The sequence below is a fragment of the Nicotiana attenuata genome, chromosome 8 (genome assembly GCF_001879085.1).
Source record: "Nicotiana attenuata strain UT chromosome 8, NIATTr2, whole genome shotgun sequence".
Taxonomy (NCBI): domain Eukaryota; kingdom Viridiplantae; phylum Streptophyta; class Magnoliopsida; order Solanales; family Solanaceae; genus Nicotiana; species Nicotiana attenuata.
The window spans coordinates 923,281-944,579 of record NC_031996.1 but is presented as its reverse complement, the minus strand read 5'-3'; the positions used below and the strand labels follow the sequence as shown (position 1 = coordinate 944,579).

The window sequence follows — 21,299 nt, the reverse complement described above, 5'->3', positions numbered from 1 at the left end:
ATGAAATATCTCTTTTTCGAAATATTATAAATATAGGTCCCGTCTCTAATGGTGGTAGAAGCAACTAAGATTTATGTACAAGATTACAACGCTTTAGCAAGAACTCCGCAATGTCAAAATAACAAATTCAGTTAATAAGTTACTTGACATCTCAAAGTTGTATTTAAATTACTCAAGCTAGTATTCACTGATATTGGTTAGTGCAAGTTCACTAAAATTGAAACTACGAGTTGCAATGTTGCATCTTTAAGATTATTAGATCTTGAACATAACCCCAATGCCAAGAATCAAAAGGAGTAAAAGCGAAAAAGGAAACATTATCAAATTCACTAATTCAGTTCATTAGATAGACCTTGCAAATACATTTTTGCATCCATTGCCGTACATGTAGAAATATCATATAGTAACAAACTAATATTACCTGTCATGAAAACAGAATTATTAGCAAAAATATTCATTCTTGTGGTATCTGCATGACTAAAAGTAGATAATATTGATGTCATCGAATGAAACTTTCTATGGAAAATAATCAGGGAAGTTCCTCAAATTTATGCAGACCTTTGCAATTCATAATATAAAATAAATTCAAGGTGATATGACAGTTGATGCTTTGAAGTTTCATAAGTGGTTCTTTTTCAGAGTGAATAACAACTTCCTGTTGTAAAGAAAATATTTTGTGCTAATTCAACCTCAAAAGCTCGCTCATGAGGTAATGATTGACCAAGATCATATTTTTATATGACAGTGAATTCCTTCATAGAATGTGCTATATTCTAACACCTATTCACTGTCACATGTTAGATTCAGTTCTCAACTTCATGGACATATATTGCGCTCTATAGTTGACTGAACAACTGAATGATGGATTTGCAATTGGCAGTTGCAAAAACTTTCTGGAATTCTGGCTCGCACTCAGATTAAACTGATATTCCTTGCTCAATTCCTAATAGCACAACAGTATCCTGAGCAACTTGACATTTACTCTCAGATATCTCCTCCTGACTTCCTCTCTGGGTTTCACCAAGCCTTTGACATCAGTGATCCCAATGGGAAAAATAGCACGGAGAAGATGCCATACATAAGCGCCTATGGCATATTCTCTACGTTTGACTTGATTACCCTTTCACTAATCTCATCACTCAGATTCTTGAGAACCAACATTATCTCCTCCTGCTGGGGATGAGAGGTTTGGCCCATGAAAAAGGTTGTTATTACTCCATGTAAGTCGATAAAACTCCAACCAGGAAGTTTTTTGAGCCCAAGATCCCTCATTTGGACCCATGCCTTACCAACGCCCTCCCACTGGGCCATTGAAGCGTAACTATGAGCCAATTGCACATACCTTCCAGCATCCCCATGATCTAACATTGAGATTTCTTTGCAAACAATATCCCTAAGTTCTACCAAGGCTTTCGTTTTGCAAGCATCAAGAATTATACCAAGTGCGTCAGCCATTGGTTCCGGAAATTTTGTCTTATAGAAGTTGTATGCATCTTTCACCCTACCAGCTCGACAAAGTAGATCAACTATACATGCACAGTGTTCGAGTTCAGGTTCAATCTTAAAATCCCTTTCCATAGAATCAAACAAGCTCATACCTTGGTCGACAAGTCCATTATGACTACAGGCAGAGAAAACAGATAAGAAAATAACACTATTTGGTGTAAGACTACTTTGCACTAGCTCCGAATACAACTCCAGGGCAGTTTCCCCTTTGCCATGACTGCCATATCCGGCAATAATTGTGCTCCATGAAATGAGATCATGTTCTACGATCCTGTCAAAACACTTCCTCGCACTATCCAGGTCACCACATTTGCAGTACATATCAACCAAAGCTGTGCCTATCTTGACGCAAGGTTCAAAATAGCCCCTTACAACAAGATTATGAATCCACTTCCCTTGCTGATATGCTCCTATCGAGGCACAAATTTGAAGAAGAGAAACCACTGTTATTGAGTCAGGTCTTTGATGGCTTATCCTCATTTCATTAAACAGATGCAAGGCCATTGCTAAATGCCCATTCTGAGCATTCCCTGCAACAATTGCATTCCAGGAAACCACATCTCTGCTTTTTATCATATCGAAAACAGCAAGCGCTTGCTTCAAATAGCCACACTTTGAATACATGGTGACAAGTGAATTTTGGGCAGGAGTCTCTAGGGCAATTCTTTGCCTCAACATGTAGCCATGTATAGAAGTTCCTACTTTCAATGAACCTAATTGAGCACAAGCTGCAAGGGCACTTGCTATAGTAGTTGCAGACGGTTCAATTCTACTACACAACATGCTTTGAAACACTTGAAGTGCTCTATCTGCACGTTCATTTTGAACAAGTCCTGAGATGATAGTCGTCCACAAAACTACATCTTTCTCCTTTGCTCGCTCAAAAATCTTAAACGTATAATCCATGTTCCTACATTTTAAATACATAAACATAAGTGAGGTCTCAAGATGCACATCTAATTCAAATCCAGCAGCAACTATCTGTCCATGCACCACTTTTCCCAATTCGGCACAACCCTCTTTTGCAATTGCAGAAACCAAGGACCCATATGTTTGATAATCAGGCCATGTATTTTCCAACCTCATTCTGTACATTAGCCTCAATAATTCTTCTGTATCCCCCACTAAAGAATACCCTGAAGCCAAAGAATTCCAGGAAACAATATCTTTTTCATCCATCCACGCAAATAACTTCCTAGCATACTCAATTCTTCCACATTTTCCATACACATTCAACATGGAATTCAACAAAACAGTGTTACCCACAAATCCATATTTTACTACAGAAGCATGCAAACACTCCACATGAATGCTCTCTGATACCCCAGAAAGCATAGTCAACATGGTAACAGAAGTGGGCTTTACTCCATCATGTAACATAGAATTGTACATAACAAAAGCATGCTCAAAATCACCACTCCGTACATAACACCCTATAACAGCCGTCCAGGGGACAATGTTCCTGTCAGGCATTATATCAAACATTTTGTGTGCACGCTCTGTAAGCCCAAAAGAAGAGTAAAAACTGATCAAAGAAGACCCAATATAAGGATCAGACGAGAACCCATTAACGACTACGTGTTGGTGTAGCAAAAGGCCGTGAGGGAGGAGGTTGAGGGAAATGCAGGCTTTGAGGAGAGCGGGGAAAGTGAAAGGGTCTGGAGGAACAGAGGATTTGAGCATGGAGTTGTATGTGAGTAAAGCATGATGGTGGGCACCTTCCGAGGAAAGGCAGTGGAGGGTGGCGTTGAAGGACTTGGTGGTGGTAGCGGCGGAGGAGCGGCGAAGTGGCGTCTGTGTTAAAGCGCGGAAGAGGATGTTGAGTTTGAGCTTGTGCATTATTCATGGTCACTTTCTTCCTGGATGACTACGCTCAATGTCACGCACAGCTCTGCGCAGCTAAAATCCTGTTCATTCACCTTCCAACAAATGTTGATACTTCCACTTCTTTTCTGGCCTTCGTCATTCAATTTGTTTTTGTAACTGTCTGATGACTTCCACTTCGATTTAAACATGAAATAAAACATTTCTGCTCCTTTCATTTCATCTCGAAAATTACGATAAAAATCATTGTCACCAAAGTTTGATGTACATATCAAAATCGTCCTACTGAAATTGGAACAATTAGTATTCCCGTATATAGAACTGATATTCCTACAACTGATAATGCAAGAAATTGTATAACGGCTGTACTACCCCTCATTAATATTTCAAGAAAGCATCTTTACCTTACATCAACGTTTAATATTATGCAAGTAGTCTAACGTTAGTTCGCACAAGTTATGACTGTTAGCTGCCATACGTAGTTAAGCTGTTTTTTCAACAAGATCCAAGGGCAGGGCCATGAGAATGTATTCTACAAAGACATCATCAATCAGTACTATTGGACTAGAATATATCGAGTTCCATGACATTATTAAGAACATCTATATCACAGCACAAGACAATGCCAGCAGTAATAATGAATAGAACACAAAGATGCTATAGGCCACATAGCCAATGAGGTTCATCGTTGCACGGTACAGAAAACAAGCTGTTCAGATCACGTAGTATAAAACGCTCCAGATTGTGCCATAAAGCAGCAAACATTTAAGGTACAAGTTTGCCTCGGTTTCTTTCACTAAAATGGGTTCATCAACCTAGTTTGTTTGCTTCTTTGGATACTCTCTTGCTCCAAATATTGTAGATCCAACTCGAACATTTGTACTGCCCATCTCGACCTGTAACAATAAACTAAGCATTATCAGTATGTTGTGCTCAAACATATCTTAACATGAGTCAGAATGGAGCATATGTATATTAATAAATGAAATTCTACGTTAACAATCTAAACTACTATTATCCCCAAAAAAACAAGCATACAGAGGAAACCAATAAAGAATAGAGAAATATCAAAAGAAAAATTCAGACTAAACTTGAGTTGCAGCAAACGGTGAAGGGGTGAAACTACTATGCTAGTCTGCAAAAGAACCTTAATCGCATGGGTGTGTGCAGGAGATGGGCGGGTTGATGGCCCAGATATTGGAAATTACAAATCAGACTCAAAAGCCTTCTAATAATAGAGACCATTAACGAAAACTGAGTCAGATGTCTAATTATCATACTTGGTTTACTTTATAAAGAGAATACTGTATACATGGTCCAATCAGACTACCACATTGATCCCTAAAGGAGAAGGATCGTGGCATTCAAGTTCTTTCTAAGCCTACTAATGGTTTGATATGCTTAGTGACAAGTCAGGTTACGCACAGCGAGTTCAAAGTCGCCCGACATGCCCATTGACAGCTCACATTGATCTTCAGATATTTCAAGAGCCTTGCAAACCTCACTTCTACATCTTGCTAAAGTCTGAAACCAAAGCACGATGAATATCAGGATATTAGAGTTGATGATATAATAATAGCAACCAGGACAGGAAGAAACAACTATAAAACCACAACCTTAAAGTTCTCAGGAGTTGACGTATAATCTGGCATCCCAATAGTCATCAGGCCACAAAATTCAAGATTAGGGCAGTTTGAAGTAACATGTTTGACGAGTTCCAAACACCCATCTGGTTCGACACCAGATTTAGCTGCAACAGAACCCAATCACAGTTACTTTTTCCTTCTTGATCAGCAGAACCTTCACAAAATTGGAGGAACCAAATGAACTTTAATAAACCAGAGACATACTCCAGTTACCCACTTTCTTCCCCACTTGTATTAACTTGGATAAAGACTTTCAACGGCTTTCTTCCAATGTTCCCAGCCACACGGTTGAGCTGATTTGCTATCTATAGAATGCAGAAAACAAAATATAAACTATGTCAGCCAAAGGAAGTCTGTCCTAGCTCACAATATTGAATGGCTGCCAATGTGCTCATAGGCACAGTTATATTGCTACTGGAGTTGAAACTGGTCCAAATGGAGTGAAATGAATATTAAAGATCATATAGCTAATCCAACTAGTTAGGGTTTGAGGCATAATTGTTATCACTGTCATTGTATTATAAAAGATTATAAGTTTATACTAGTTTGAATTGCTGAAAGGAGAAAAGTTTTTCATTTTATGAGGTGAAATATCTACAGAAGGACAAGAAGATCATTTTAATGGGCACAAGAAGGGAATTCTATAAAAGTTGTTCTACCTTTTTTTTTTTTGAATAAGGTAAAATTAATTTTAAAAAATCATGCCCTTGGTCTAACATTATTTGATTTTTTTTTTATATGGAGCCACTTTTGTACTAACTAGCACAAGTCTCCAGCAGGAGTGTCAATGGTTCGACTCAACCGGTTATTTTATAAAATTTGTACCATACCAATTTTTCGGTTACTCTAATTAGTATAACCAAAATTAGACGTTTTGAAACCGTGCCAATCATTTGGGTATTTCTTCGGTATCGATTTGATTCGGTTAATTTTCAGTATTTTTCTTAAAAATGTCAAGTAAGAGTCGCTAATAGAAGTTAGAACACGATATTACGTACTTGCTTTGGACTTCGACAAAATTCTCTGGATATTTTATTGTTTAAAAGACGATGAATCAAGAGAATATAAAAAATAGCCGGAAAATAATTTCATCCCACTATTTTTAGTCAAGATGGGACTCAAAAATAGAGTCTATTAGAAGATTAAGTATCCAGTAAGAAAAATCTAAATCATACAAGAGGAAAGATATTCAATACCTTATGGCTTGCTACTCAAAATCGCCGGAATACCTTGCGCTTGCTGCTCAATATGCTAGCTAGAACTAATTTAGTTTCAGTAGAAGTAGCATAATAGGTTTAGAAGTTGAGACTTTGGGTTTTAGAGCCCGTTTGGATTGGCTTAAAAAAAGTAGCTTTTAAGTAAAGTGCTTAAAAGCACTTTTTAAGTGCTGGAGCTGGTTTTATAAATAAGCAGTTACGTGTTTGGATAAAAGTGCTGGCGCTGAAAAAAAGCTATTGAAGTGTTTGGTAAACAAGTTTTAGTAAGTATTTTTTCTATTAAAATTACTGAAATATCCTTAAAGTTGTTATAAAGAAGCTTATTACTATAATATTTTATTTTAAATAATATAAATACATAATAATTAATATTTTAATTCACTTTTAATTTAAAAAACTAAAAGTAGTATGAAGAAAGCAAATGAAAACTAACCCAATTTCGGTATGAAGAAATCAAACGAAAACAATAATTAATATTTTAAAGAAAATTAGTAAAAAACAAAAAATAGAAAGCAAACAAACGTTACCATCTGGAGAAATATGGAAAGAAAAAGAGTAAAATGAAGAAAGTAGATGCTGCAATTTTGGGAGGAAGAAGACAGCAGCAATTTCAAGTTTGGTACTGAGGGGTAATTTTGAGTTTAAGAAAAATTATAAGGGATAAGAATGTAATATCCTTGGTCAAAGCAATATGGCTTTTAAGCCAATTTAAAAAGAGTTGGGTTTACCCAACTTGTTGGTTTTGGCTTTTTTAAAGCAGATTTTAGCTTTTTTTAAGCCATTTTTCTAGTTGCCAAACACTTCAAAAGTTAAAAAGGGCTTAAAAGCTGGTTTGACCAGCTTTTACAACCATCCAAACAGGCTCTTAGTTACTTGTTGGCTTGTAGATGTTTCCATAATTACAAGGCCCGAGGAAAAGTTAATATTGTGTTATTTTTAAACTTAATATATAAAATATTTTTTCTTATATAAAATTATTCGGTACGGTTTGGTATTTTTTCAGTTTATTTTTGTGAAATTAAAAAACCTACCCTGATTATCTGTGATGACCCGATAGGTCATCTTATGATTTAAAACCAAATTCTGTGTTTCGATGCTTTAAACACCTCATTTTATCCCTCCTCGATTTGCATGCGCAGTCCGGGCGGGTTTCCGAAGAGCTTTTATGTTGAAAGTTGATAAAAATAAGGATTTTTCCCTAAAAACTTCATTTGAGTTGACTTCAATCAACATTTTTGGTAAACGGACCCGGATTCGTGTTTTGACAGTCCCGATGGGTCCGTATCGACATATAAGACCTGGGCGTATGCCCGGAATCGAATTCCGAGGTCCCTAGCTAAAGATATGAATTTTTGTTGAAAAATTAAAAGTCTGAAAATCTAATGGTTTTAAGAATTGATTGACGTTTGATCTTATTGATATCGGGTCCGTATTTTGGTTCCGGAGCCCGGTACAGGTCCATTATAATATTTAAGACTTGTCTGTGAAATTTGGTGAGAAACGGAGTTGGTTTGACGTGGTTCGGACGTCCGGTTGTGAAAATAGAAATTTCAAAGTTTTCTTGAAAATTTCATTTTGATTTGGTGTTCAATTCGTAGTTCCAGGTGTTACTTTGGCGATTTGATCGCGCGAGCAAGTTCGTATGACGTTTTAAGACTTGTGTGCATGTTTAGTTTGGAACCCCGAGGGCTCAGGTGAGTTTCGGATAGGCTACGGAGTGAATTGAACTTAGAAATCGTAGCTGGTGTGCTTCAGGTTTGCAGACTTCACATTTGCGAAGAAGCATCGCATTTGCGAGCAGTAGAGCTGGAAGGGGACCTTCGCAATTGCAAAGTTCAGGATCGCAATTGCGATCATCACAGGCCACATTTGCGAAGACAGATGGGCTGGGGAAGCTTCGCAAGGAGTGCAGAAAATGTTTATCGAGATGAAGAATGTAGGAAATAAAACGACGAAAGAAGGAACCTATCACCGATGCGGAAAGAAAGAATAGACGGGAACATAGGCTGGGCTTCTTATCATTGCTTGGTTGTGTTCCATTTACATACTCAAAGCGCCTTATTTTAAATAAAAAATTAAAAAAAAAGAAATTACGCAGACTCAAAGAGGTATAATAAAGAAACAGGTTAAAGAAACAAATTGTTATCAATTTATTCCTTAAAACACGTCCGAGAAACTTAATGAAATGAAGCCGACAATAAACTCCCCCCTACTCCACTTCCTATCAGAAGGATATTCTTATATTTAGTATTTTCAAAAGCGAAATGCGCAAAAAACGACAAGGTCCATAGGCCTTGCAGCGGAAAACGTGAAATGTGCGTGCAATTTACAAGACATTAAAAATATCAAATATCTAAGAAGTTAGTACAATAAAATTAACTCCAATTAAAATAGCTAATTTTACATCTAATATACAATAATGTAGATATTAAATCAACTCCACAAAGTTGAGATTCAAAGAAGCAATCAATTCTCCTTAAATTCACTTTCCGTACCACTCTTTGAAGTGAACACTTCTCTAAAGCGCATAGCTTCACTGTGACTCTACAACATCTTACTTTCGCGTTGCTTCATCGCTTTAAAAAACAAAGCGATGGCTTTTAATAACACTGGTTAAATATTTGTTTTTCCCTTTGCTCGCTCATACTAGATGTGAACAACTTTAGATAGCTTTTCAGGCATGGACAGAGAACTTTGAAATCCATACATATTTAAGAACAACTCCACAAGTTCCCGAAATTCAAATTCACTTAACATCCCAATTTTCATCTTACTAAAACTGGTTTTATTTCCTTCTTACTACAGCTGATATAATATGAGTAAGATAGCTTCTAGCTCTTATGTTCAATGAAACTGCATAAAATAATATTTCGAGGTGGAAGTATTGGTTAACCTGTAGACTATTTAGAGGAGATAAACTACTAGTGGAGTATGTGTCAATTACCTTTTCATCATCTACAGTCTCCACCATAGCAAGATTTGGCACTCCAGCTGAAAAAAACAAAGATGAGGAGATTGATTATAAGCTCTATTCCAGTTGCACAAAAGAATGACTCAAACTCTTCATTACCATTATTATGCCATGCATGCTAAATCAGAAAGGAGATAGAAACTTATTGTCCACTTGTCTGACTGACGTAAGTGAAGGCAAAATGTTCACTTGTCTAACTGATGCAAGTGTAGGCAAAATGTTTCATGACCTCTAATGCTTTTTGAAATATTTGCAGTACTTAATGTAACCAAAATTTGATGAAGCAAGCATGTTAGTATTCACCGAGACAAAGTTTACAACTCTTGAAGCAACCCTGCCCTCCAACAGCATGCCAAAGGAAAGGATATCTTTCCCTTATTTCTCTTACAAAACTTGTCCAGTAATCACAATTTTGTATGATTTCCTGCTTCATCCTCAACATATTTTCATAGAAATGTATATTTCACCTTACTGGTCCGTAGGGAAAAGGATAGGAGAAGGAATAGTGAAGGAAGAAAAGAGAACATACTTAATAGTGGCTTGACTTTATTGCTCTGCAAATTCCCTATGAAATGCCACTCTATATCATCTGGAAGCTGCAATTTACCAAACGAAAGCAGTATAAACACCTCATCTGAAACACAATACTTCACATTGTTCCCCACAGAAAATTACAATGGCCCACATTACAAATACAACCAACTTATGAAAAAAATACTATCTCTCGGATGAATAAAAGATGTTCATATTATATACTTAATACACTATTTAAATAAAGAATTTATATAATATATCAATTCCCTGTATAATTCTAACAATGTTTTGCAGGGAAAAAAAATACCATGAATAAAGCAAATAAAGGGGAAAAAACAAGATGGTTGCGACGCGTCATTCTCTTCACGACGACTCGCGACCACTTCACGACACATCAAGGTTGTGGCGTGTCATGCTCCTCTTCACGACGGCATCAGGCCCCCAAAGTTATGTGACACATCATGACCCCAAAGTCCTGTGATGCATCATCTTCACGATGCATCACGACATTTAATGTGGGCATGCACTTCTATAAATAAAGGCCACTCTTTGTGTTGAATACCATCCTGAGAAAGAACCAAATAGCCACTTTTCTCTCTAGCTTTGGCAATATAGGCAATATTCTAAAAGTCATTTCTTCGTTAGATTCAAGTACCCCTTTGATGGAGTAATATCTTTTTGTTGGGATAGTTGGCGGAGTTCTCAGCTAGCGAGCTTTTGAAGGAGTGCATATGACACCTTAGGCGAATGTGACTTGCTCAAGGGACAAATCAGTAAGGTCCATTGGACAATATGCATGAGCAAGATCGAGCAATTACAAAACTATCAAGGCAAACATCTCTTGGTGACATTCAGAAAGAAAATCAAAGCCAGAGGCGAATCGAGGATTTAAACCCTATGGGTTCGACTTTTAAATTTTTTAGTATTGAACCCATTATATTTTAAAGGTTATGGGTTCATATCTACTATTTTTCAATTTTAATGAATTTTTACATATAAATTTTTACTCCGCATCGAAAGTTATGTGTTCAATTGAACCCGCCGAGTATATGCTACATCTGCCCCTAATCGAAGCTACTGGTCAAAAGCTTCATGATCCTATACATACAGAGTATCCCAAACAACAAACAGACAAAGATTTAATTTTAAACCCAACCACTTTCCTCGATAAGACCTAAAACCATATGAAGGGCAGTTGGTCCAAAAATCTAAAATCTCTTACAATTTATCCATACTTAGCTAAAAAAGAACACAATGGAAGCAAAATATTCCCACACGAGATACCAGTTAATTGAGATAAAACTAGTTAGCGGTGCAGGATTAGATTTAGAGAACCCCTAATTTTCGTAAATTATTATAGTATTGGACTGAAATAAACCTCAATAGGGTGATTCCTATAGTCAAACTAGAACAATTAAATCAGGGAAACCAATCAATCATATAAACACGGGCTTAAATTATGTAGAGGCAATCACACACGAGCATAGAACCTTTACCTGAGGAGCCTTATCAACGAGCTCTTGGACATAATTTTCACCGAAGGAACGGTGACCGGCGTCGTAAACTTGTTTGACAAGAGACACCGGCTTCGTCTTGCTTACAGCCACCAGCCGTACTTGGTCCGATCTGCGGCCAGAGCGTTCAGCGGCGTGTTGAATCCGATGAAGTACCGATCGTAGTGCCGTCGCAGCGACACCGTCGGTGGCGGAAGCAGCAGCCATTCCTGAATCTGACGGGTCCGTCGCCTGCACTGCACTAGATGAATCTTCTTCCTCGTTTTTCCTCTTCTCCTCTTCCACAGATTTTTCTAGATTGTTCATCTTGGTTCGAAATTTAATAGTGGCTTTTACTAACTCGTTCAAACCGAACTATGTATTTTACAATTTTACATTTACAAAAAGTCCTTTGCAAATGATTTGAGTAATGAGTAATTAAGATAAGAGTAGAAATATTTATCTTTCTATTAATTTAATACGGTGGATAAATAAAATAAAAATATATTTTTAGTATAATAGATAAGTAAAGGTGAACGAGTGAGTAATACACAATTCGCCGAAATATACATTTTAAGTTTTCAATCATATATATATATATGTGCTTTTACATATATTTTAGTGAAAAAAGGTCAAATTTATACTCGCACCATTTGAAATTATTCAATTTTACTAATAGTATATTTTTAGGTCCATTAAATCTTGATGTTTGTCCAATATGTTTAATTTTAAAAAAAAACTTAAGTTTATTCCTCCAAATTTTATTATAATTTAGAATTACTTAATTAAATTGGAGCCCAGTTCTAAGGGAAAAATAAAACTTTTTTCTAGTATACCAAAAGATTAATCTATCTATATCTATATCTATACTATATTAAAATGTGCACGCCTTTTTTACCCTTTAAAAATAAAGTTCACACTAGGCAAAATAGTCATTTGGTTATTTCTCTAATATTGGTAATATGAATAGTCATTTAATATTTCCTAATATTTACGAATTCAACGTCAACTAGATTTTATGTATCAAAATCTTCCTTATTTCAACTATGTAACATAATAATTTGTAAAAGAAAAATCAAAATATTTTGTAAAGTGCTTCAAAAAAATCGTTTACATAAAGTTTGAAGCACTTTTACGTCTTTGAGGGTACTTTTTTGGTCATAAACTTCAACAATTAATTATATATTAAAAAACTAGGTAATCTAGGTAAAAGTTTTAAGCATTTTCAGTTCCTTTTCTAGGTTTAGGAGTCTTTTTGGTTCTAAGTTATAAAAAGAAATTGAAAATTTGTTTGAGATTTAGGAATATTTCTTTTAATAATTCTTTATGATTATGTTAGGTAAAATAATCATTAATTCTCTATAAATATTTTAGGTAAACTTTTCGTGCACCTTAGGTTTAGGAATATTTATTGGGGGTAAAATTCTCAAGCAATTTTACCTCCTTTTAGGTTTAGGAATATGTATATATTCCAAATATTTAGGACTTTAAATTTATTAAAATTTTAGTTTTTATAAAGCCCCTCATTAAGTATATAATGTAAGATGACTAAAATTCTTACATGTTTTATTCATAATTCCTTTTTTTTTTTTTTGTTACTAAGAGACACAAAAGCATTGTCATTGAATCTTATAGGCATACGCTTCCATATTTTTAGCATTTGTTAACATAAATCCCTATAGGTATCCTATATGAATTCATAGTCCTTCTCCGTTTTTAGGATTTCTTTTAATTCCTTCAAATTAGAGGTGTTTGTCCTTTTTCATTAAACTTTTGAGATTTTTAATTTATTTGTATCGTGTAAACATAAAAGGTAAATTCAATATTCAAGCTTTTGTTTAAACAGATTCAAGCTTAAATTCTATAACTTATAAAAATAGGTCTTGTTGATTAGCTTAAGAAATATTTTTCATAGTTTTTTTTATTAAATGTTCTTGGTAATTTATTCTCATTATTATAAAGTAAACGCGTCAATGATTAAACTATAGAGTCATTATTTTTGTTATATCACTAAATAAATAATTTAACTTTTTAGGACCAACAACATCATCTATGAAAGAGAGATTAGGTTAGATTCAACAATATACTAACGTATTATTATCTCATATAATAAAGTACCTATAATTATAAATAATATAAAAGTAAATTAACTCAATTATTTATTATCTTTGCAAGTTCAGAAAATACCCATACTACACTTATTTGATCGTGTTTATTTTTGTCATTAAAGTTATTGTTATTTTAAGAATCTTATTTTAATGTCATTTGATATTTTACATAATCAATTTTCTCGTATACAAGTTTTAATTGACTGATATTGCATGCACGTGCAACGCACATATACTAAAACTAGTGTAACAAAAAATCTCAACTCAAATAGTATATGGGCAATTTTAACACCTTAATCCATTTGATTTGGTACTTCTAAGCTTTAAAATGAAAAGAAAAAAGAAAAGGAGAATTTTTTGTTTTCTTCTTCCGACTTCCTAGTGTCAATGTTGATCCTTTATCTCGGGGAAAGGAAATTTTGTATTTATGTTTTACCTTGCATTAAATATGAATTTTTTCGAAAAGAGTTTAGACATTTAAATTTACTTTAGAAGAACTATGAATAACAGCAACGAGATTTAAGTCAAGCTAAAAATTGCACAAGCGTCCTATTTGGTCGCTCCCATTTAACCTATACCTATATTTTTAAAATTATTTAGTCTATATTCTAATTTTTACAACTTTAGGCGTCTCCTTCTTCCTGCCACATGTGCGCTCCTTTCTTCCTCCTTTCTTTTCCTCCCCTTCTTCTTTTTTTCTCTCTCAAACACATGAGACTCTGTGTAAGTATTATTGATTGAATATGAAATACACAGTGATTTAGCACTAAGGTACGAATTTTGTGTTAAGTACATCTGAAATTTCATTCACCCAAAAAAGAATTAAAGATGGTTCTTCTTAATGTTGAATTTCCTGATAATTTTATTATAGCAACTGGATCTTAATGACAACTTGTCATTGTTGTTTTAGAACTTTAGCTCTAAGAATGCTGAAGTTTAGCAAATATAAACAAAAACTTCAGCTCCTAGAATGCTGAACTTCAGCAACTACAAAACAAACTTCAACCCTGAAGTTCATCACAAACATAACAAAGCTTCAGCTAAAACATGATGAAGTTCAGCAAATATAGAACAAAACTTCAGCTAAAACATGCTGAAGTTCAGCAAATAGAGAACAAAACTTCAGCTACTAGAATGCTTAAGTTCAGCAATTACAAACAAAAACTTCAGCCAACACTTGGTTCAGCAATTTTTGCTACTTCAGGCCCGTTTACTAGAATACTGAAGTTTGGGTGATTGCCTTTGCTACTTCAGGCCCGTATGCCCGAAGTTACGCGAAAAGTAAGTATGCTTGTAATTTTTTTTGCAAAGCGGGTATAAGTTAAAACGTGACCCAAAAAATGGATATAGATGCAAATGCCCCAAAGTCAAGGGGTGTAAATAGTTTTGTTAGTGTGTCACAATCAAATCAATTGAAAAATAAAGATAAAGTTGGTATCATCCAAATATAGCCGAGCAAATTGACAAGCATTTCAGCACAAGGGCCTGAAGGCAAAGATGAACGTGTTACTCTAAAAGTCTGCATATTATAAGTGCACATGTAACTGATAAATTGGAAAACAAAAACTCTCATTTTTGTCAGACGAAATAAGGTGCAAATTCTGGAAAGGGAATTTGACTACTTGTTTGGTGTTTCATATTCATCTAATACCCCTATAATTCTAGATATCACGCCATTGTCTTGTCAAATTCCTATTAGTGGTTTTAATTAGGCGTCTTGTAAAATACTTTTAATTAATCACGACCACAATAGAAATTATACAAGAAAGGCAATAACCAGAAGAAAAAAAAAGGAAATAAAAGAAAGAAACCAACTCTTTCTCCTTATGTTTTTTCATTTCATATGGATCGAATGTCTTGATAATGTTGTTTATTATACGTTTATACCGTCAAAGTTGCATTGAGATCATCACTTTTTTTGTTGTTCTTTCTTACTATAATGATTCTGGTGGGTGAACTCGTGAATAGTTAGAGAAAGGTGCAGTAAACAGAGGAAGGGGGCATTATGCAATGGAAATGAAATTGCAAGTTTGCAACGTGTGATAGAATTTGAGCATCTAACTCAAACTCTTAAAGATATCAGTGGTAGATGAGTATAATTCAAGATCTTTATAAGCTCTTAGGGTCGGTTGGTTGGAAAATAATTTATTATCCTGAAATTAATTATCTCGGAATTATTATCCCATTCTCACATAGGTATAAGAATATAATACTAAAATTCTGAGATTACTTATATCGAGATTTTATCCCAACCAAACATGAGATAAACTCATCATCAAATTTAATTTCGAAATTAATTATTCCTTATCCCTCGTACCAAACGGGCCTTTAAAAAGCATTTATACAAGTCATACGAGGCAACCGTATAACTCAACACCAAGAACGAGGTTTCCAAATATTACACTTATTAAAGTAGATTTTGTATGTAACTCAACTTTAAAAGCTTAATCAATAATGAAGATTGTCCAAAATTAAGAGAGTACAACTCATATTTAGCAGGTGTAGAATTAGAACATATTGCGCCGGGCTCAACGTTACCGTTGCTTCAACCAAACAACATCACTTTAAAGTTTTAAACTACCATCAACAAGTTTATTTGAAGGTTTGAAATTCGGACAGGAATAATTACTACATGTAGCGACCAATTAAGAAAAGGCTCACTGTTAATAGCTTATTATTTCACTTGCACCACAAGTCTATTTTGGAATAAGGGATTCTTTTTATGTGGTGTCAACAGTATTAATTAATTAATCAATCAATGAACTAAAATCGATATCAAACTTCAATTTTAAACATGTAGCATGTAATTATGATTATTTTACACTTTAACTTACCAAAAACTCTCATTATTTATGATTTTAAGTTTTAAACGATAGGAGAAAGTCTCTCCTAGTCATAGCTGCCGTACAATTTTAAGGTTCATCTCCTTATTCCTTATTCTTGAAAAATATGTCAAGTTTTGTGCACATTAATTTCGTTCCTTCTTTAGCCAAACTTCCATGACTTATATTTTCTGTAACGACTATGATAGAGACCACCATTTACAAATTTCTACATAATCCTCTCTATAAATACCACATTATTATATAATCCTCCATCTTCACATAGAGCTAGCTAGTAAAAAAAATCTACAAATTAAACCCCTAGCCTCAAAAAATGAAGTCGTTCAGGTTCCTACTTGTTCTCCTAGTTTCAATTGCCATGACCATTACTCTCTTTCCTTCAATGTCTAGCCAAGAATCAGTTCTTGGAAGATTTGATGCAACATATCAAAGAGGAAAGGGCTCTTCTCCTCGTCATAACATGTACACATGTGACAAATACCCTAGAGTTTGTTCTGCCAAGAGCAGTCCTGGACCAGATTGCTGCAGAAAAACATGTGTGAATGTTATGACTGATAGATTTAATTGTGGCAGATGTGGTAAGAAGTGTAGGTATTCAGAAATGTGCTGTGAAGGATGGTGTGTGAATACATATTTCAACAAGAGGCACTGTGGAAAGTGTAACAATGCATGCAAGAAAGGAAGCTCCTGTTCTTATGGAATGTGCAACTATGCTTAGAGAGAGCTAATTAATTAATTAAACAACTAGCAGATTCACTTGCTGCTTAATTATGTTGCAAATTTGCAATTGGTGGCTAGTTAGGAAAACTTGTGTGTGTATGGTAAATATATATTTTAAGTTGTATTACGTGGTGTAGCCACATATAAATTTAGTTCTCATATAGATGAAGTTATATGCTTATTCCTTGAAATAAAATATTACTAGAAGAAGAAAGATAATTGTTTGTGCTTTGAGTTCACAATATACAGCAGAGTTATTATACAGTGTGTTCTTGTCCGAAGCTGATAATAGTGTCCATATTTTGATTCCCAGAAAACAAATTAAGTTTTAATGGATCTGTAATATGGAGTAACAACTCAAAATGCAATTTTTTAATAAAACTGCCTTATGTGCAGAAGATTAGACATATCACTTTTAAATACATAAAATCGCATTATATGTAGCGAAGGGTTAGAAAGATCTCTATTCATATTGTATAACAAAAGCATTACATGAAGAAGGGACAGATACACGTACGTGTGTACCCAATCCAAAGCTTTTCTATTGAAAAAATTTATGTATGCATCCTCATTTATGTTGTGATTTAGAGTATTTAAGTCTGAAAAGATACATGATATCCTGTCTAATCTAGAAAGGCCACTGGCAGTGGAAAGATTATAATACTAAATTTTACAAAGTTCTGAGCGGACTGTATCTCTGTTCACGAATTGTCTAAAATTAAATTTCTGCCAACACAAATTAAAAAAAAATGAGGCAGAAACACTGAATAAAACCAAGTAATCACATGATATTGATTTGACTAATGATCACAGTATTGTAGGGTATAATATTTCATTGTTACTTTCTCGTTTCAACTACTTTTTAAATGTTCTGGTGAATTATAGTTAACTTTGTAGTTAAAATGGTGACTTTTTAATACGGAAAACCAACATATATTGTCTATCAATCACTTCTTCGCTACATTCTACATTTCTACCAGTTTTGCTTTTTTTGGTGAGTCACAATCTTTCCATCCAAAGAATGTTGGTCGTGCTTTTTCATAATTAATCAAGAACCTTAATACATTCAATAACTCCATGCAAAAGTTTATCTATAAATACCATTCACCTTCTTCTCCACAACCCATCCAATCTTCTCATACTTCCCTAATTACTAATTAAGGTAAGTTAAAAAGTTTCACTAATTCCCATAATGAAGAACTTAGCTATCTTCGTTTTTCTTGCCATTTTCATGGCATTTGCTGCCACCCTTTCAGCATCAATTCAAGAGCAAACAATGCTAATGAAAGAAGAAGCAGACAATAACAATATGGCTGATGAAGCAGTGAAAGCTGATCCAATTAGCTTAGGTAAAAAAGATACACATAAAACAACACTTCGAGGAACAGCAGGTAATTCTGTTGCTAAGGAAAACTTTCATTTCTGGAGAATTCATGAGAGAATATTTGGAAGCAAATTTACATGCAGCAAGAACCCTAAAATATGCCTTGCCAAGGGTAGTCCAGGCCCCTTCTGTTGCAAGAATAAGTGCATGAACTTTTTAATGGACAAAGAAAACTGTGGTTTTTGTGGGAAGAAGTGCAACTTCAATGAGATTTGCTGCAGAGGCTTCTGCGTTAAGACTTTGTTTGGAAAAAAATACGCAGGGCACTGTGGGATTTGAAAGCATAATAGTTACTTTAGCTATATATGCCATTAATTAGTATAATTATATTTTTATGTTTAGACAATAATAATTTGTCTGAACAAATAAATGCCTATTAGGCATATAAGGTTATAGTTATGTTCTATTGCGGTCCTCATATCCTACTGGATGTACTTACATTATAGAATTATTGAAAGAATTTTTATTTTGAAGAGAGTGCCCATATAGCTTATTTTTTACCATAATTGATACTACTAAAAACTTTCCTGCGAAATTCTTACTCAGAAACGACTCACGGTTAAAGACATTTCCAATGAATGAAATTAATTTTCAACTTCAGTATAAGGATACGCAAAAAAAAATATAAAAAATATCAAGTATAAGGATTACAAAATACTACTTCCGAAGAAAACGTATAATGGTTATTGATATGGAACTTTAACTTTTGTCTAATTACTAAGGTACTCACAATTCTCACAAGAAAGCAATTAATGCAACATGGATATGATTAATGTATGGATCGAAACCTGACCACGTGTGGATCAACAGTAAAAGGAATGGCGAGAATGGCGAGGAGTCAACTGAGCCATGGTCGTACTCATAAGATGTCATAACGACGAGTATCTCGGCCGTTGTCGAGATAGAACTATCTAAAAGCTTGTACGGCGAGGCATATGTCGTGACATTTATGGTGAACGGCCCAATGCACTATGAATAGACAAAAGCCCTCTGGTTAAGAACCGTTGGGTAAAAAGGAATAATTACTATATAAATAGGAAGAAGACAACAAGAAAGGGGGATCTCTCTCCTAGAGAAGGAAAAGACAGAAGAACCAGAGAAGGCTATGGGAGAAAAACACGAGAAGTTGTAGATCTTGGCGACAAATCTTTATAATCGTCTTTCTTGAATCAATAACGATAGATCCTGCAACTATTAATGGCATTCTCTCTGTTCCTCCTTTATTTTTACATTACGGGACAATACATCATGAATGTAAGCATTTTATTTATATTTGATATCTTTCATGAATCTTGAAAGTTCATGAGCTTGATTATATCTTATTCTCCTATTCGATGCACTTTGATGTTCAATCTAGAGTTAATTATCCTTGGCTAAGATTTATCCTCTATATTCTTATTAATTAGTTTAACGAAAAGCTTAGTACTTTTTGGTCAAATAATTTGGCGCCGTCTATGGAGATTTCTTAGCCAAAATTTTAGTTTCCTCTAGATCTAAAACTAGCCAAAGTGTCACTTCCCGGCTGTCATAACCACACCATCTCAGTATAAACACCAACTCGAAAAAGTGATAGATAAGCTTTTGAGATAACCAAACCAATCTGGGTCAGATCTCTACATGAAATCGAAATTAGGTCTGATGTCTAAGCAAAACCCACGCCTCGGCTGCAGTGATGGGTTCGGCACGTCGCGTGAGTACTCAAAGTGGGATTACGGCCACTACGCACTTAGCACGCCCGCAATCCTACTTGTTGTATCTAATTTAAATACCGACCTGTATTCACACCTCTAGGGAAGGGATGATAGCCTCTATGTGATTCTTTGAAATAACGGGTGTGTCCTGCCTTATTTTCGTACCCATACGCACTATGTAATGTATGAACAGATATGACATGTTTCTCTTATTGTTTGCACATATCGGACGGGATTGGACTGGGACTCGGTTTCGGGATCCCCACGGGCAAAGTAGATTCAACCCACGAGAATCCTAGACGCGACTAACGTCAAAGCCAACACGGCTACCAAATTCGAAGTCGCCATTCGAGCACGGGATGAAGCAAGCAGCCCTACGACGCACTTCCCCCTTCACCGACTTACCAGGTCAAGGTAACATGCAATTTCGTTTGGATCTAACTTGTCGTTTTTATCTTAATGGAATGGGCAAGGAATACAAGCATTCTCGCAGGTAAGCGAATAAGGAACAAACACCACCGAACGCACCAAGCAAAACCATCCTCACCATACCGTACGGCAAATAACACACAAACGACGGAAAAACCAGCTAGTATTATTAAAGAAAATCTCCATGAGCTGGGACTAAGCGATGAGCCCGTGGAACTACCGTCCCTCCGACACAAATAGAACTTGAACTCGAAAATCTTGCATGTATATTCGCCATGACAATCTTACACCAATTTAGCCGACTAAATATTGCGAATCACGTCTGAACTTCGTTTGGTTCCAGGGTACCCAGAAGACCAAGCATATGAGTTCGTCGTTCGTCCCGATCACGGCCTCTCCGGGTCGAGCAAAGAAAGGACTAGGTAAACTGGGACTCCACCAACGCATACACAATGCAACAACGCGCAATATTCTCTAATGAAAGCAAAATTAAACAAACCGGGATTCATCCCGACGCACAAAATTCTCCAATGAAAGCGAAAGTAAACAAACCAGGACTCACCCCAACCCACGCATAAACAATGCAGTAATGAGTGATGTTCTCCAATAAAAGTGAGGCATCAGGCAAACACGCACCATCGCCAAGTAAAAGGAAAATTCGACTACGCTCAAACTCAAAACGGGTTACAATTCGACCTCGTTCAATTTAACACCCTCACGGCCATAGGCCATCGCCAAATGGGTTACAATTCGACCTCGATCGAATTAACACCTTACGACCATCAGCCATCGCCCAATGGGTTACAACTCGATCTCGCTCGAATTAACACCCTTGCGGCCATTGCCCGACGGGAAACATTTCGACCTCGCTCGACTTAACACCCTTATTGACAGCACTAGGCGAAAGCAAAATTCGACCCCGCTCGAATATAT

At 35.4% G+C, this 21,299-nt stretch overlaps 3 protein-coding genes across 3 annotated transcripts; 1 reads left to right on the top strand and 2 right to left on the bottom strand.

Annotated features, from left to right (window-relative positions):
• Nucleotides 505-3,677, bottom strand: LOC109230713 (pentatricopeptide repeat-containing protein At4g04370). Its single transcript, XM_019396116.1, has one exon. The coding sequence runs from the start codon at nt 3,343-3,345 to the stop codon at nt 1,087-1,089; it is 2,259 nt and encodes a 752-aa protein (XP_019251661.1). The 5' UTR covers nt 3,346-3,677; the 3' UTR covers nt 505-1,086.
• On the bottom strand, nt 3,861-11,574 carry LOC109230714 (proline synthase co-transcribed bacterial homolog protein). Its single transcript, XM_019396117.1, has 7 exons — nt 11,195-11,574; nt 9,694-9,760; nt 9,138-9,184; nt 5,194-5,281; nt 4,947-5,080; nt 4,756-4,854; nt 3,861-4,226 (listed from the first exon to the last, which is right to left on the bottom strand). The coding sequence occupies exons 1-7, from the start codon at nt 11,516-11,518 to the stop codon at nt 4,146-4,148; spliced, it is 840 nt and encodes a 279-aa protein (XP_019251662.1). The 5' UTR covers nt 11,519-11,574; the 3' UTR covers nt 3,861-4,145.
• LOC109231745 (stigma-specific STIG1-like protein 1) lies at nt 16,425-17,015 on the top strand. Its single transcript, XM_019397378.1, has one exon. The coding sequence runs from the start codon at nt 16,456-16,458 to the stop codon at nt 16,858-16,860; it is 405 nt and encodes a 134-aa protein (XP_019252923.1). The 5' UTR covers nt 16,425-16,455; the 3' UTR covers nt 16,861-17,015.